General features: G+C 51.8%; 1 protein-coding gene across 17 annotated transcripts in view; it reads right to left on the minus strand.

Moving 5' to 3' along the window:
• Window positions 1-587: 587 nt before the first annotated feature.
• Window positions 588-17,231, minus strand: part of MGAT5 (alpha-1,6-mannosylglycoprotein 6-beta-N-acetylglucosaminyltransferase) — a 402,590-nt gene continuing 385,946 nt past the window's right edge. For all 17 annotated transcript variants that reach the window (XM_060410110.1, XM_060410112.1, XM_060410105.1 and 14 more), the window contains 2 exons: window positions 13,962-14,119; window positions 588-6,375 (listed from right to left, as the gene is read on the minus strand). In XM_060410110.1, the coding sequence (XP_060266093.1) occupies window positions 6,177-6,375; window positions 13,962-14,119 (357 nt within the window). In that variant the 3' untranslated portion in view covers window positions 588-6,176. The remainder of the gene's footprint in view (window positions 6,376-13,961; window positions 14,120-17,231) is intronic.

The following is a 17,231-nucleotide window of genomic DNA, read 5'->3' on the forward strand; positions in this document are numbered from 1 at the left end:
ATGCCAGGTGTCTCCCATGGAGTCTCTGCTCTGGGCAGCATCCAGGCACTCTGCAGTCTTCAGAGAGGCTGCACCATGGCCCTCTAGCATCACCTACAACAAGCCCCTAGTGGGAGCGTGAACTTGACCTTCCGGGGCACGTGCCTAACCAAGTGCTCATGGACCACTGAGCTCTGGAGTCAGGGTGTTCTTTCTGAGGCAGAGTAATGTGGTCCAGGTTTAATAAGCCCACAGCCAGCCTCTTAAGGGCTACCGTACTAGTATATCCTGAAGGAGTTTAAACATCCATTGTAGACCCCGGTTATCTAAAAAAAGAAAAGCCTAGGAATCCACTGACAAATCTAGTTCCCCTCTAGGTGTGTACAGGGGAGGAGGAGCGCTCCACTGTCAGTACTGGTGGATGCGATCGAAGGAAGCGTCTTACACAGTGAACACGTACCCCCTCCCCCAGTGCCTTAAACCTACCTTCCCATCAAGGTTTCCAGCAGCGTGTCTGCAGACGGTGAAACCGCCAGTGCTGGGGGAGTGGCTGTATCGCACCTCGTGCACCCACCTGGACCCTCCCACCCCCCACAAAGTAGGTCCACTTGTCACACAAGAAAAGTTTATTGAAAAATAAAGTTCTCCCTAGTTTTCTCTACAACAGTGGAAAACAAAGCAGTGCTCTCTACGCCAGTACATGTTAACAGCAACACCTCGTTGGCAGAACCTTGCACGACTTAATCCCGGGGAACAGCAGCAAACGGCCGCACCAGGAGCTGGCTGAAGACACAGACGCGGATGGCCGTTAGCGTACAGACACTGAGCTTGCGACAGCAACTACGGCAGAAAAGATGTTACCATCTCCTTTGGCATCGGTTGTCCCACTCCCACTTGTCCTGGTCATACCTGGGCAAGACAGGGAACAAATGCTTCCCAAGTTTGCGCCATCTCAGAGGTGGGCAGAGGTGGCCGACTGCACTAGGTTCCTGTCCGGCTGTCCCAGGGAGACCTCCTGCAAGTGGTCTGGGCACCCAGGACCGCACCCCCTGACTCCCCAGACACGGGGCCCTGGTCCCCGCATGAGCACACAGCTGCCCTCCATCCCTCTGCCCTGTCTCACCAGCTGCAGGGGGATAGGGCTCCACAAGATCTGGGGAAAATCGAGGAAGTGCTTGGAAGAAGGTGTGTTCCAATCTTACATCCACAGACATGTAAGACTGCTGATGCAGCTGAAGAGAATGCAAAAGATCTTAAAAAGACACCAACAAATTCCTCCATTTTCCACAAATGCGTCTATCCAGAATGGCACCAAAATAGGAGAGGAGATAAAAAAGCCTATTTAGGGAAGTAAGAGGCTGACACCAACCGTGCCCCACCCCCCAAAAAAAAGCCAACTGACATTGAGGTGATTTGGAAAAACATCACTAAGCTAGGAGCAGCCTCTTGGAGTTCTGAAGACCCCTCGCTCTCTACACGGAACTAACCTTTAATTTGATAGAAACATAACTAACCAGCCTGGGAGTCTGATCCTCTTGGACTGGACACTGGAGAAGCCACCCTGGCCAGCAGGGGGCAGCAAAGGGACTTCCAGGGGAATGAATATGTTCAAGAGGTCATTCCTTTTCCCTTAAATAAAAAAAAACAGACACACCTCTATTATTGCATTTCAGAGGAAGATGGGTAACTTTAAGGGAACTGTCAGAGGATTTAATTTCCAGCTCAAAAGGTTCTGCACACACCCTGGAAGGGTTCAAAAGATGTCAGTGGGGTAGGGTCTGGCATGTGGCCACTCTATGTCAAGCTGACTAATTTTGCAGCCCAGTTCCACTTGGGGCTGAAGTCAGGCATATTTTCAAATCAGTCAGTGCATCCAGGGACACAGTACCATTTTAGCCAGCAGGGTGGACACAGGACTTGGGCATCTTAAACCTGTAATTCCTACAACATTCTATCAACTTGGAGTATCTTCCTGCACCTACAGGAATCAATGATAGGAAGTGAGCTCAGCTCTTTCCCTCAACTTTTATGAAATGTGAAAAACAACAATATTTAACATTTACTAGGACTTACTATATGCCAGACATTGCTAAACACTGAATCCTCACAAAACCCCTAAGTGCTAAGAAAGCTAGGGTAAATTTTTTTTTTCTGCATCTGACACTAGACAGCTAATTTGGCCTTTTGCCATATAAACTTGGGTTTTCCATTTTTTTGTTGAAGCCAACAAGAAGAAAAAGAACCCACCCTCCGCTTTAGGCAACTCCCACCTTCCTAGAGCAGCCTGAATCTCTTGACATCTGTCCATCTCTTCACATGAAGATGGTCTACAGCCTAGGGGATGGGCAGGATTAGAATGAAACCACTGTGGAAATGAAGATATTCTTCAATAAATAAAATATTCCAGGCTTGGGAGAGTAACACAACCACAGCCTGTCGTTAATAGAACTTTTTTTAAAATCAAGAATTGGTGTGTGTGTCGGGGGTGGGCGAGGGTGGCAATGTCCCATTTATATACATATCTAGTAGGGAAACCACCCCAGGAAGGGGTGGCCTGATTGGCCTGGTCTCAAAAGCCCAAACCCGCCCATAACAGCAGTCTCTGCCTAACTGCTCACAATCACAGTTTTACTACCAGTGAGCTGCACTGGGGCGCCAAGGGAGCTTACTGGGAGGCTGATGTTTGCCAAGGAAATAAAAACAGGGGGTGCATATTATTTCCCCTTCATCATGATAGGGAGATAGAATGATTTGGGGCCAGTGCTTCCAATGAGCCCAGCAGGGCCTGCTTCCCTTCACTGCAACCCCTCACACAGGGTTGGTTCTCTGCCCCTGCCACCCTCCACCAAGCACCCAGGGTGGCACCTGTCAACCATCTGTCTCCAGACAAACCCAGAGACCTGGCCGAGCAGCCTGGGAGGGTGAAGGTTGATCTGGAGGAAGTCAACCCTCTTCTCAGGGCCCTTGTGGCTGCATGGGGGAATCTGCACACATATGCTGCGACCTGAGGAGCTTGGAGGGCATGTCTGGCATCCAACCTGGGTTGCCCTCAGTCTCGCAAGGACAGGTCCTATCTATCTCCAAGCTGGAGGAGTCTGCTAGCTTCCTTCAACTAAACCCGATTCCAAACACCGACACCAGATTCCAAAAACCAACCCCAAAGAAAAGTGAAAAGGCACCTCAGAGAAACAATAAATATCACCAAAGAAAAGATTGCTTAATACTTACAAACATATAGCAAACACAAAGTAAAAAACCCAATCTAAGCAAAAATGCGAAAAGCTTCTCCCAATTGTGCATGTGCAAATCAAACTGCATACAGAAATAAATGAGGTGTTTACTGGCATGAGAAGTGTGTTTTCCCTTTCAGGAATCTTTACTCCTGAAAGTGTTTATATTTCAAAGGAAAGCTTTCTCTCCTTTAATAAATTAAACCTTTTCCCTCAAGTTTTTTAAGAACTTAGGATCACAGTGGAGAAAAAATAAATCCAAACTTTTAGGAAAAAATGTACAAAAAACTAAAAAACCAGGCAAGAGGTGAGAGATGCTCAGAGCACAGGAAGACGCTAGTCCTGACTGGGGATATCGCTCCCTGTGGAACTGTCATCGATTACAAGGTGGTTCAGGAGTCTATCAAGATTGGCACTGGCAAAACCACCCAAGGCTTCTAGCCCACACCCTGAAAGGCGCCTTCCTCTCACACAGCAGGCAGCAATTGCAGCCCTTCCCGCACAGGGCAGATAGAGGCCCCACCCTAATGTCCTCTGGGGTCACTGACCAGACTGGGGCCAAGTCTGTGGAGGCCTGGGAACCAGTATACATTTGGTGTCGCCCCTTCTGCCCTCAACAACTGGAGTGTGGGTTTCTTTGCACCAGGAGCAGCAGCCACGCCCACCGCCGGGGCAGAACTCTGGCTTACTTCCTGTCAGTACTGGGATGGGGGAGCAAGAAGGATCTTAAGGTGGGGAAGTGCTCCCTGGGCTGCCTGACTGAGGGTCCTGGCGTAGAGAAGAGGAATTCTTGAGAAGGCAGAGTCCCTGAGCTCAGGCGCAGCCGGCAAACAATCCCTGCAGCTTCTGGAACACAAGGCCGGCACACCGTGTTTCTGAGAACTGGGCTTTCCAACCTTGCTTTCAGAGTTCCTGTGCTTGTTGTAACGGATCTCTGCCAGATGGGAAACTGGTCTCGGCCTGCAGGCTCCCCCTGCTGGTCAAACACGGGCACTCACACCTTCAGCACCAGAAACGGCCAGAAGGGCCCAGGAGAGGGCAGCACTGGCCCAGGAACTGCAGGTCTGGGCGCTAAAGCGAATTCCTTCTAGGAAGGCTGCAGCCAGGAGGCCCGTTCGTAGCAAATAGTGGTTCCCGACAGCAGGGATGGCAGCCGTTTCCTCCCCCTGCAGGAAGCACTCAAGAGCACACTGGCACTCACACCCTCTCGCCCAGTTTCCTTTCAACTTCTGCCCTTGTTTCTATTCTCAGCCAATCTGTGAGAGCTGGGCCCTGGCACCCAGGCTCAGCGCGGAGGTGTCCCCATAGGAATTCTCCCCGGCATGGGTACTCGGGGGCCACCTATGGGGCGGGGGAGACCCTGGCTGCCCTAACTCCCCCACTCCATTCTCTAAGATCCACTGAGGTTAGTCTAAGGAAAGAAGGCTGGCTGTGTATTTGATATCAATTTTATACCCAAGAAGAAGAATCGAGGAGTGGGTGGAATCTAACCTCCCATTCCTCCTGGGGTGGGGGTGGGCCTCAGACTTGAGAATTCTAACCTGAACCTTGCGTCCGGAAGGCTCACCCAGCCACTAGCCGTGTCCCGCTTTTCTGCTCAGCAACCAGGCCACTTGGAATCTTCAGTGAGGGCTGGGTGGCTCATGGGACAGCTTTCAAGGGGGACATTCTGCCAGGGAGAAGGGAGCTCACTCTCACCAGCACGGAGATGCCAGGGGCATCACAGGAAACATGCGCTCGCAACGCACTGAAGCACGGCATGGGGGGAGGGCAGTGGGAAGGCGCTGGGGGGGAACTTGCACAAGAGCAGAGCCTGGGGACGCCAGGGTTTGGTCCAACCTGCTGACCGGTTCAACACCCTCCTCCCCAGTATTTCTGCCTGGAGTAAAAGCCAGTATCAGATTCCTACCCTTTGCAAACCACACCCACACTCATAGTCAGCAGCCAAGACAGTGCACATTGATCCTGGCCTGCCCTTGCTCCCCCAGCCAACATCAAAAGTTCACTGAGAGCCCCATCCCCTGGACTTTGGTGACATCGGACCGAGTGAATATAACACAAGACCAGCTCAGGTGGTGCCACCAGTTCTTAGGGACCAGCTTCACTCCTGTCCAAATCGCAGTTCAAAGACACCCCTTCTCAAGGGGGTAAAGAGCACCACCTCCAAGTGCAAGGGTAGCTTTTAATCCTAACCAGAAATGCCAGCCAAGCTGTGTGGGGGTGTGTTCCACCTCGGGCGCAGGGGTGGAACAGAGGAAAGGAACCTGTCACTGCAAAGCAGCCCATCTCTGGTCCCTGCTGGGCTCCCTGGACCACACAGGCATTTCCCCGGACAACCAGGGGGTGCCTATCCCCTAGCCTCTGCCACCTGCTAAGCACAAGGAATTTCTTTTCTTCTGCCACCATCCACTTTGAGGAGCTAGGCACCCACAGCTGCCCTTGATCATGCCACCAGCCCCACGGCACACCCTGCCCAAAGCAGACAACAGTCATGTTATAGTGAAGAGGGGTGGCCCACAGAGGAAAATCAGAGAAGTAGCAAGACGCGCAATCAACCCCTCTTTGCCCTCCCCAGCTCCCCCTCCCTCCCTCCCAAATAAATAAATTAATGGGTTTAGGAATGTTCCCGTAGGAAGTTCTTTCCCACTAGCTCAACTCCTCCTCTGGTTTTGTTTTGTTTAAACGAATATTGAGATTCTCTTTTTTCACCCTGGAGCAGCTGCACAGTCTCCCTACAGTAGCTCCTCCAAAATTAAAGACGAAGTTGTGCCAGGGAGAAGCCAGGTTCCCGGCCTGAGGTTGGCTCTCGTTTTGTTTTGGTGAGAGCTCCGCTGTGATCCTTTCACCAAAATGTTCAGGCTCTGGGGAGAGTCCCTGAATGGCGTCTGTGTCCCCGGCCCACCCTGATGGGGCTGGAGCCACTGTCTCCCCCCTGGCAGAGCGTGGGTGCGGGTGGAGTGGTGGCCGCTATAGACAGTCTTTACAGAGAGCCACCTGGCCCTTGATGAAGTCCCGGCAGGGGCAGATCCTCCGGTGGTGGGCGTGGGCACCGGCACAGCTGAACAGCAGGAGGTCGCCTTGAAACACACAGTGCTTGTTCTTGGGGTCGAAGGAGGGCGCCACGATGTCCTTGGCCAGCTCTGAGCTTTGGCAGTTCACCTCGTACCTGAAGAGCAAGAGGAAGGGGTTGGAGAGGCAGGGACTGTCCTCAGCCCTGGCCCCTTCTGCCGCCCTCCAGTGGAGAAGGCTGTTTGGGGCTCCTGTTGGCTACCCTCTGACCCAGCCACCCTCACTTCGGGGAACCCGGGCTGGAGAAGGGCGTGCGAGTGCCTGGATGTGCATGTGGGTACGGTATGTGTTCAAGGCTGCTTAGTGAAGCCTTGCCTGTCATGGAGAAGAACTGGAAATAACCTGAAGACTCAGCAGGTGGGGAATGGCTCAGCTGTGTTATCAGAGTCACACGCAGCACTTGACAAGGAGGTAGGAATGTGAGCACCAGCATAAGAGCAAGTAATAACAGGGGTGCAGTGTATCCAGCTGTGTGTGAGTGAGTGTGGGAGGGAGAGCGAGGGGGAGAGAAAGGGAGAAGAGAGAAAAAGAGAGGGAGATAGGAAGAGGGAAAGAAAGAGCAGGTATCCTAAAGACTTAACAATGGTTACTTCTGAGAAGTGGGACTGGGACAATGATATGCATTATTTAAACGCATTTTAGAACATTTTAAAACTATGTCTATTTTTAAAACTAATGCTTAGAGGGATCTCTGTTATATGACCTTAGTTTCCCGCTGGAGAGCAATCAGATGGTTTCCCGGGCATGGTGTGTCCTGGGGCCTCAATTCATGGGACCTTTGCAGCCGCCTTCCACGACTGTGGCCGTAGAACATTCTACCACCCACCCCGGTCCCCAGCCCTTGAGGGTTGTGGATGCACAGAGCAGGGACTGAGTCCAGCCCCTGATCCCGAGCCCAGGTTCTTGCTGCTCCCCCATCTTATCCCACCCGTCTGGCTGTGGGCTGCAGACCCCTGGGGTCTTGCTTCCTCAGGCTGAAACCCCTACCTAGGGGGCTCAGGAGAACAGTGTTGGCCTCTTATCTCAAAGAAGAGCCATGTAAGTTCTCTTCTTAGATGGGGTGTTCGCGTCCCACCACCTTGTCCCCCGTTGTCCCACATGCCTGGTGGGGACCAGCTCAGAGAAGGTGGTGTAGGAGGGCCAGACAGATCGGGGTTTGCATCCTGGCTTTATCTCTTATGAGCTGTGTGGCCTTGGACCAATGCCTGAGCCTCCCTGTGGCTCAGTTTCCTTTTCTGTGAAATGGGGATGAATAACCTTTGACTCACAGCGAAGGTCATGTGCTTAGTCGCATAGTCATGTCTGACTCTTTGCAATCCTTTGGACTGGAGCCCACCGGGGGCTTAGTGTCTATGGGATTTTTCAGGCAAGAATACTGGAGTGGGTTGTCATTCCCTTCTCCAGATCATCTTCCTGACCCAGGAATCAAACCTGCATCTCTTGTGTTTCCTGCACTGCAGGCAGATTCTTTACCCACTCACAGGGGGACGGTACAGGGATGAAATTAATGTTTACAGAGCAGCTGGCAGAGTCCAGCTCTGAGTAAGCATTCAACACATGAGAACTAGCATGATCACTCCCGCTGGCAGATGCTGGGTGGACTGCCACCTTCTGCCCTCACCCCACACTGTGAATTTACACACATGGCAAGTGTCTCCATTTTGCTTTGTTCACAGAAGTCCTGATTCCTGCTGACAGGGAAGGGATTTGGGCGGGGAGCCTGAGGTTTCCTGCCACTTCTGGAAAGCTTCCAAATGTTGGGAGAAAAGCATCTGACCCCCACCCCCTCCCAGTGTTACTCCTGCCTGCTCGTCTTCCTTGAGCCAACTAACAGCCTGGGCCCACTTGCCCCCTTGCCAGCATTAATCTGTGATTTCCAGCGCATCTCCTGGGCTTCTGGTGAGTTCTCTGAGGCTGCCAGCCCAGCTCCTGGCTCTCAGGAGGGCAGCACCCCCTCCTGTCCTGGGCAGTCACCAGGGAGCTTTGTGACTTCTCTAAGTGGCCTAACACTTCCTGATGTTAGGTGTGCCAGCTGGGAGATGGAAGCATCTAGAGGGTTAGGGTCATGGTGAAGGCAAGGAGTTGGGGGCTCTACGGATTTCAAGTCAGAGTCAGGGCCCACCTGGTCCCATTTCCTGGCCGACACTGAAATGGGGTCTCCGCAGCCCAGCTGGGCATGAAGTTTCCACATGGAATGTAGCCTTGGGATCCAGATTTGTGCTTATGCTATTTATGTATTTAGGTGAATCACGGCAGCTACTGTGTCTTAACTCAAGCCATCTGCCTGGCACACGGCTCATCAGGGGCGTGAAGCCTCCAGAACTCATCTCGGACCCCGTGGTGAGTGGGAGGGACTGTTAAGAGCCAGGGAGAAACACGCCTGCTCCTGGCCTCAGACTCCAGGCCCAGCGTACCACGGTGTGAGCACATGTGCCTGTGGCCACGGGGCTGCAGCAGCAGCAGCCTGTCCAAGGCCGATGTCCAAAGACCACCGCAAAGCACTTGAACAGCGAGCGTTCCCCAGAGCCATGGGTGACCGGGCCCAGAGGCTCAGCTGAGTGGTGGTGGGGCCACCCTCCGATGCGACCCAATCCCTGGCCTGGGGTCTCGGTCCCACGCCCAGGCCTGCAGAGAGGCCCCTCGCGCATCCTTGCTGAGCTCAGCAGGGGGAAGGGACCTTCCCAATCGCTAGAGCACATCCTCACCCCCACGAGGCCCCTTGCCCCCAGGGCGTGTGCTGCTGTCCCGCCTCTGTCCCTAACATGTCTGTCCTGCCACACACACCTTGTGCTGTTTCCATCTCACACACACACACACACCTTGTGCTGTTTCCATCACACACACACACACACCCGCCTTGTGCTGTTTCCATCACACACACACACACACCCCTTGTGCTGTTTCCATCTTACACACACATCTTGGTGCTGTTTCCATCTCACACACACACACACACACCCCTTGTGCTGTTTCCATCTTACACACACATCTTGTGCTGTTTCCATCTCACACACACACACACACACACCCCTTGTGCTGTTTCTATCTCTCACACACACACACACCCCTTGTGCTGTTTCCACCTCTCTCTCACACACACACACACACACACATAACCTTGTGCTGTTTCCATCCCACATACACACACATACACACACCTTGTGCTGTTTCTATCTCTCACACACACACACACCTCTTGTGCTGTTTCCATCACACACACACACACACCTTGTGCTGTTTCCACCTCTCTCTCACACACACACACACACACAACCTTGTGCTGTTTCCATCTCACATACACACACATACACACACCTTGTGCTGTTTCCATCACACACACACACACCTTGTGCTGTTTCCATCTTACACACACACCTTGTGCTGTCTCCATCTCTCACACACACACACACACACACCTTGTGCTGTTTCCATCTCACACACACACACCTTGTGCTGTCTCCATCTCTCACACACACACACACACACACACCTTGTGCTGTCTCCATCTCTCTCTCTCACACACACACACACACACACACACACACACCTTGTGCTGTCTCCATCTCACACACACACACACACACCTGTTGTGCTGTTTCCATTCTTACATACACCCCCCACACACACACAACTTGTGCTGTTTCCATCTCACACACACACACACACACCATGTGCTGTTTCCATCTTACACACACACACACACACACCTGTTGTGCTCTTTCCATTCTTACACACACCCACATACACCACACACACACCCGTTGTGCTGTTTCCATTCTGCAGCCCTGGGGTGCTCGCCTCTCTCTCTCTAACTGCCCTCAACGTCTTCTCTCACAGGATAGGAACTGGGGCTTCTGAGGCCCTTCAGCCCTCACTGGAGAGCTTAGAGCTCTTGAAACAAGAAAAAGGCCAAGCCTCCTCCTTCCCATGGGGCTGCCTATTTCCCAAGAGGACAGAAGCCCTGCAGCCCTCTCCACACACACCCATGCAGGATGAAAGGAAGGAGGCCGGGCCCCACCTGCTGGTCTCCCTCCTCCCCACCTCCTCCCCCGCTCCACCTTGCTAATCCTAGCCCCGTATCCACCAAGTCTCCCCAAGCTCCCTTGTCACCGCTCTGAGGCACTAAGGCACCACAGAGCTCACAGTCCAGGCCTCATGGCTTCAAAGATATTCCTCTTCAAAGAAATAAAAAACCACCCCAAACTCAATACATTAATATTCTAGAGGATACAACTGGTAAAGGTAGCAACATTACAAAGGAGGTCTTCCACTAACGTGTGTTTCTGTTTCTGGGGGTGAGGTGCTCCCCCCGGACCCCATCAGCATGGACTCCAGCTGTTTCTAGGATTTCTGTCCTCTGACCTCACAGGGCCTGGTCTGGGTCAAGTGAGGTCGCACCTGAATCACGTGTGCTCTGTGCACAGGGGTTTGTGGTCTCGTCTCGGTCACTCCCATAGCCCCGCCTGAGCAGGAGCCCCAAGACCAGCTGCCTGACTCCCCAAGTCAAAGTGACAGCACGGGACCCTGGACATCTGCCACATCAAGGCATGCTGCACGGCCGGGGACACCCGGAGGCGGAAAGGAGCTTAAACTCAGAGCCAGGCCCCAGGCTGGGGGAGAAGCAGCAGCAGGGCTGGGAGGCGCCGCTCACTGCTAAGTGGCCATGAACATGGATCAACCAGGATGGCTGTGCTGAGGAGGCACTCAGCAGACCCGCCAGAGAGCTACGACATTATCAGTATTTACAAATGCAGAAACAAAGGCATTCAATAGGGCTCTTATGCTCAGAAAATTAATTTCAGGCAGCTCTATTGCAAAATTAGCATTTGCAGCAGCCTTCTAGGGAGAAAACCCACAGATCTACAAGGGGATAGGTGGCAGGGGGCTGCTAGGTAATGCCTTGGCAAAGGGCCTGGCCCAAGGTAGCCCCTCACCCAGTCCTTCTTCTCCCCTGGGCTCAGCCTGGTGTACGGGATTGCTGGGATTGCTGGGATTGCTGGTGAGGAGTGGGGTGGGGTTTGAGGTGGGGGCGGGGGACTGGCTTTTCTGGTCGCAGCCTGGCGACTTCAGGCCTGGCGACTTCAGGCCTGGCGACTTCAGGCCTGCTCTGTGGCCCACATCCTGGAGGAAAGGACTGTGCTGTATACTGGCTAGCCATCACTGGGGATGTCCCTATTTTACAGGTGGGAAGATTGACAGAACAGAGGAAATGGGTCCATTGGCTCCCCTTCCTGTTCCCCTACAGGCTCGCTGGGGCGCTGGGCTCTCTGAGCCCCCGGCCTGGCCAGGAAGGCCCACGCCTCTGAGCAGCCCCATCAGGGTTGCCTCCTCCAGAGGTAGGCGGGGCTGCATGTGGACAGTTGGGTGTGGATGGCTAGCAGTCTGTCCCTAGTGACGCCAGACTTCCTGTCAAACAGAGGGAGACACTCAGGGTTCTCAGGAAGCCACCTTGGTACAGGAGTGGTCTGCAACCGGGGTGAGTGGGAAGCTCCTCCTGCACTTAGAATTGGGGACATGTACTCTGGAGGTAGAAGCTTCTAGCATCACAGACATCAGACTAGCGCTGCCTCTCACACGGCTGCAGAACAGGATGCCGACCAACTCTGCTGGTCTGGCCTCTATTCTGCTGGTGGAATTGAGGCCACCTCTGATCCTGGTCTTCATGTAAAAAAAAAAAAGAGAAAAAATAGAATCCCCCGAGTCCCTACTCAGGAAAGGAGCCCTGCAGGCAAGATGCTAGAGATCACGTTTCCTCTCTGAAAAAGATTTTACACCTTATTACTTGAGGTGAGCATAATAAGGCTTACAGGCAGGGCCAGGCCAGCTCAGACCACTGTGCCCAGATAAATGCAGTGGCCAACTGTGCTCTAACAGGGCGTGAAGCCAGAATGGAGACCTGTAAGCCTGGAGCCCTGAGTCCACGTTGTTCCCTAAGACTGGGGCAGGGGCTTCCCTGGTGGCTCAGGTGGTAAAGAATCTACATGCCGTTGCAGAAGACACAGGTTTGATCCCTGGGTGGGGAGGAACCTACATGCCAACCTGTGTACCACAACTGCTGATCTGTGCTCCAGAGCCTGGAAGCAACCAACTACTGAGCCCACATGCCACACAGCAACTAAGCCCAGGCTCCACAACTACTGAAGCCTAAGTGCCTGGAGCCCATGCTCCACAACAAAAGAAGTCACTGCAATGAGAGGCCCATGCGCCACAACCAGAGTAGTCCTCACTCGCTGCAACTGGAGAAAACTCTGTGCAGCAACAAAGACCCAGCGCAGCTAATAAATAAGTTAAAGAAAAAGACTGGGACCAAATGACTGCTCTGCAGAATATCTGGGGTTGGGAGAACAAATCCCCTAGGGGAAAACACCACATTGGAGCTATTAAGGTTGGGAGGGAGGTGATGAGTAATTAACTAGGTTGTGACCCAGTGAGTGAAAGTCGCTCAGTCATGACCAACTCTTTTCGACCCCATATACAGTCCATGGAATTCTCCAGGCCAGAATACTGGAGTTGGTAGCCTTTCCCCTCTCCAGGGGATCTTTCCAACCTGGGATCGAACCCACATCTCCCTCATTGCAGGTGGAATCTTTACCAGCCGAGTCACAAGCCCAGGGTGGGTGTGATAAATATTGAGGCACAGATTTAGCCCTGACTGAGGTCATGAGTCAGAGGCCAGAAGAAACCTCAGATGAAAATCTGGAAAATGCCAAACTCAAAATGCCACCACAAAAGGAAATTAACGGTGTTCCTGACAGTAACTGCTTCCCCGGTAGCTCAGTGGTATAGAACTCGCCTGCCAGTGCAGGAGACGTGGGCTCATTCCCTGGGTCTGGAAGATGCCCTGGACAAGGAAACGGCAACCCACTCCAGTACTCTTGCGTGGAGAATCCTATGGACAGAGGAGCCTGGCAGACTATAGACCACGGGGTGGCAGGGTTGAACATGACTTATTGACTAAACAACAACAACGACAACTGTAAGTAACAGAAGCAGCACAGGGAAGCAACACTGGCGAGAGAGAGACCCCACTGGGCGACTCTGGGCTGTGATCCCAGGGCTGTGCCCGCCACCCTGCTCGGGGACCCTCAGGGACCTGGCAGGGCCAGGCTCACAGCCGCTGTGATGCACTCATTCCACAAGGGCTGGAATAAAGTGCAAAGGGGATGGGGCTGCAGGAGGGGAGGGCAGCAGGGGATTTGCTGTGGGCAGTTCTGTGCCAGGTCCTTGCCCATATTTTTCATTCCTCCCTGACTCCAGGGTCGAATCACTCTGCTAGATGCCATCTGGGGACCTGGCTTCAGCCTGGGACCTCAGGGGCGGGTCCATCCACGCTTGAGGTTCGGGGCCCATCTTGGCTCTTACGCTTCTTGGGTATGAATTAGCTAACTGACACCTCCCACCATCTCCAAGCCCAGACTTGGCATTATTTATGCACATACAACACCCCCATTTGAATTCTAAATGTATCAGCAGGCCAGGTGAGCTCATCTACCTAACAGTAAAAATGCTAGGCCAACTTTCTCTGGGTAGGGGGAGACGTGGTGTGACCTGCTCCTTCTCCACAATATATTCCAACAGCCCCTGAACCTAGAGCCTAGAAACGCAAACTTCATCCCTGTCAACCCAACTGTAAGCCCGAGGTGAACTGGATGCGGAGCCGCCCCTCCGTGCTCCGGCACTTACTTCAGCAGGTCCTTGTCCTTGTTGAGATGCTGGAAGAAGGACGGCTCACAGATGAGCTGGTTCTCCTGACACACCTGCTTGCAGGACTGCCCGGGCTCAGCAAATTTTACCTGTAGGGCACTCAGGGGTGGCCACATCACTTGCCCGTGGCAGAAGTCCTAGAATGACAATGAAACTGTCAGTCAAGGGACCAGGGATGCAAGCGGGGGATCCTCAGTCTGCCAAACAGTCCCAACAAGCTGGGGCACCGGCTATGCGAGAGCAGAGAGGGTCAGCGGATGGGAGCCAGATGGACTCAGGTTGGGATCTCAGCTAGAACACGGCCTTGGCCTTGACACCTCTAATCACCAGCTTCCTATGCCCAGCACCGCGCCTGCAGTAACAGGAGCTATCCCTTCATGTCACTGTCCATGATGATACAGTCGAGCTATTTAAAGTCTCCGCCCTTGAAGGCCCATCTCCAGGCCCACGTTCACCAGCTGTTCTGTTCCCTCTGCCCTAATTCCTAAGACATTTTCAGCGACTACCTAATTTGACATAGAATTTAACAACGGTTACCTAATATAACACTGTTTTGTGAGTGCTAGTTTCAACTCAGGGAAGCAAAAGAGGTCTGTAGGTCTCTGGAATAGAACCTATTGTGGGGACATGGTCTTGATAGAAGCTCAGTTGGTTGAAACAATTATAACACAAATTCAATGGCTAGAGAAGCTGTCTGAGGATGTGGGATAGGAGGTGAAGTCACCTGGTACCCCTAAGAGGAGAGGCACCCGGAGGCAGGGGAGGTGGGGGTGTGCTCAGGGTGGGGCTGGTCGGTCATTCCCAGGATCTACAGGGAGCGGGGGAAATGCACACGTCCAAGGGAGTCATGGGCGGGGAGGACCAGGAGGAAACGCGGGCAGCATGGATAAGCTGAGCGGAGAGGAGAAAGGTGAAGTGGGACCAGGGACAGGGCAGGTGAGCAGCAGGAACTCTCCCCGACCTGGGACCCCAGCTTTCATCTCAGCCATGCCAGGAGCAAGTCTGAACAGGTACCGGGGGTGGGAACTCAGATACCACTGGCACCCAGAGCCCGCTCTGCTTGAATGTTGCTGATGGAACCCTAGTCAAAGCCTTCCAAATCTCTGGGCCATCCAACCTGCAGAAGACAAGCTGTGTTTAACTTCTTTGGGGGTGGGCTAGACCTTGGGGTACCCAGTGATGGTTAGGATCCTGGGCTCTCAGTTCTACTTGGAGGAATGCACCCCAAACATATGGGACACATGGGGCAAAGAAACATACTCAGGACACGAGGAAACCTATGCAATATTGTCGAGAGGAGAAGTGAAAGACTTGAAACAACCTAAAGGTTGTATATAAACAGGTTGTATTAAAAGGTTGTGTTTAAACACCTAGAGCCAGACATCTTGGAGTGTGAAGTCAAGTGGGCCTTAGGAAGCATTATCATCAACAAAGCTAGTGGAGGTGATAGAAATCCAGCTGAGCTATTTCAAATCCTAAAAGATGATGCTATTAAAGTGCTGCACTCAATATGCCAGCAAATTTGGAAAACTCAGCAGTGACTATAGGACTGGAAAAGGTCAGTTTTCATTCCAGTCCCAAAGACAGGAAATGCCAAAGAATGCTCAAGCTATCGCACAATGGCACTCATCTCACACATTAGCAAAGTAATGCTCAAAATTCTCCAAGCTACGCTTCAAAGTATGTGAACCAAGAATTTCCAGATGTTCAAGTTTGATTTAGAAAAAGGCAGAAGAACTAGAGAGCAAATGGCCAACACCCATTGCATCATAGAAAGAAAAGATAATTCCAGAAAAATATCTACTTCTGCTTCATTGACTAAGCCAAAACCTTTGACAGTGTGGATCACAGCAAACTATGGAGAATTCTTAAGGACATGGGAATTCCAGACCACTTTACCTGCCTCTTGAGAAAGCTGCATGCAGGTCAAGAAGCAACAGTTAGAACCGGACATGGAACAATGGACTGGTTCCAAATCAGGAAAGGAGTATGTCAAGGCTGTATATAGTCACCCTGCTTATTTAACTTATATGCAAAGGACATCATGTGAAATGCCAGGCTGGATGAAGCACAAGCTGGAATCAAGATTGCTGGCAGAGATATCAACAACCTCAGATATGCAGATGACACCACCCTTATGGCAGAAAGCAAAGTGGAACTAAAGAGTCTCTTGATGAAAGTGAAAGAGGAGAATGAAAAAGCTGGCTTAAAACTCAATATTCAAAAACCTAAGATCATGGCATCCAGTCTCATCACTTCATGGGAAATAGATGAGGAAACAAGAGAAACAGTGACAGACTTTATTTTCTTGGGTTCCAAAATCACTGCAGATGGTGACTATAGCCATGAAGTTAAAAGACGCTTGCTCCTTGGAAGAAAAGCTATGATAAATCTAGACAGCATAAAAAAGCAGACACATTACTTTGTTGACAAAGGTTCATCTAGTCAAAGCTATGGTTTTTCCAGTAGTCATGTATGGAGGTGAGAGTTGGACCATAAAGGCTGAGCACTGAAGAATTGATGCTTTTGAACTGTGGCATTCAAGAAGACTCTTGAGAGTCCCTTGGACTTCAAGGAGATCAAACCAGTCAATTCTAAAGAAAATCAGTCTTGAATATTCATTGGAGGGACTGATGCTGAAGCTCCAATACTTTGACCACCGGATGGGAAGAGCTGACTCATTAGAAAAGACCCCGATGCTGGGAGAGATTGGAGGCAGGAGGAGAGGGGGAAACAGAGGATGAGATGGCTGGATGGCATCACCAACTCGATGGACATGAGTTTGAGCAAACTCTGGGAGTTGGTGATGGACAGGGAAGCCTGGTGTGCTGCAGTCCACAGGAGGGGCTGAACTGAAGTAAAACAATCTAAAGGTTGTATTTAAACAGGTAACTGTTCAGATACAAAGAAAACCAAGCAATGTAACAGGTTATTATGCCCTGACATGGAAATATGCCCAGTACAAATTGAGAAGAGAAAAAAATAGGTCGAATGCTGGTATATAATGTGTTTCCATTTGTGTCAATACACATAATCAGGCCTGTGTTCCTGTAAGAATATCTCTGGCATCACAAAGAAAAATGGGTAATGGGGTCAGGGATCATCAGAGAATTTGCTTTTCAATGTACGTCCTTCTGGAATATTCTTTTTCCTCTTGCTTTCTGTCTATCCTCTTTGTGGATGGGGAGCTGGTTAACCATCTCAGGCTTTCAGAACTGGAGCCAGCAGGGACAGGTTCCATGCTCCCCC

The sequence above is a fragment of the Ovis aries genome, chromosome 2 (genome assembly GCF_016772045.2).
Source record: "Ovis aries strain OAR_USU_Benz2616 breed Rambouillet chromosome 2, ARS-UI_Ramb_v3.0, whole genome shotgun sequence".
Taxonomy (NCBI): Eukaryota; Metazoa; Chordata; class Mammalia; order Artiodactyla; family Bovidae; genus Ovis; species Ovis aries.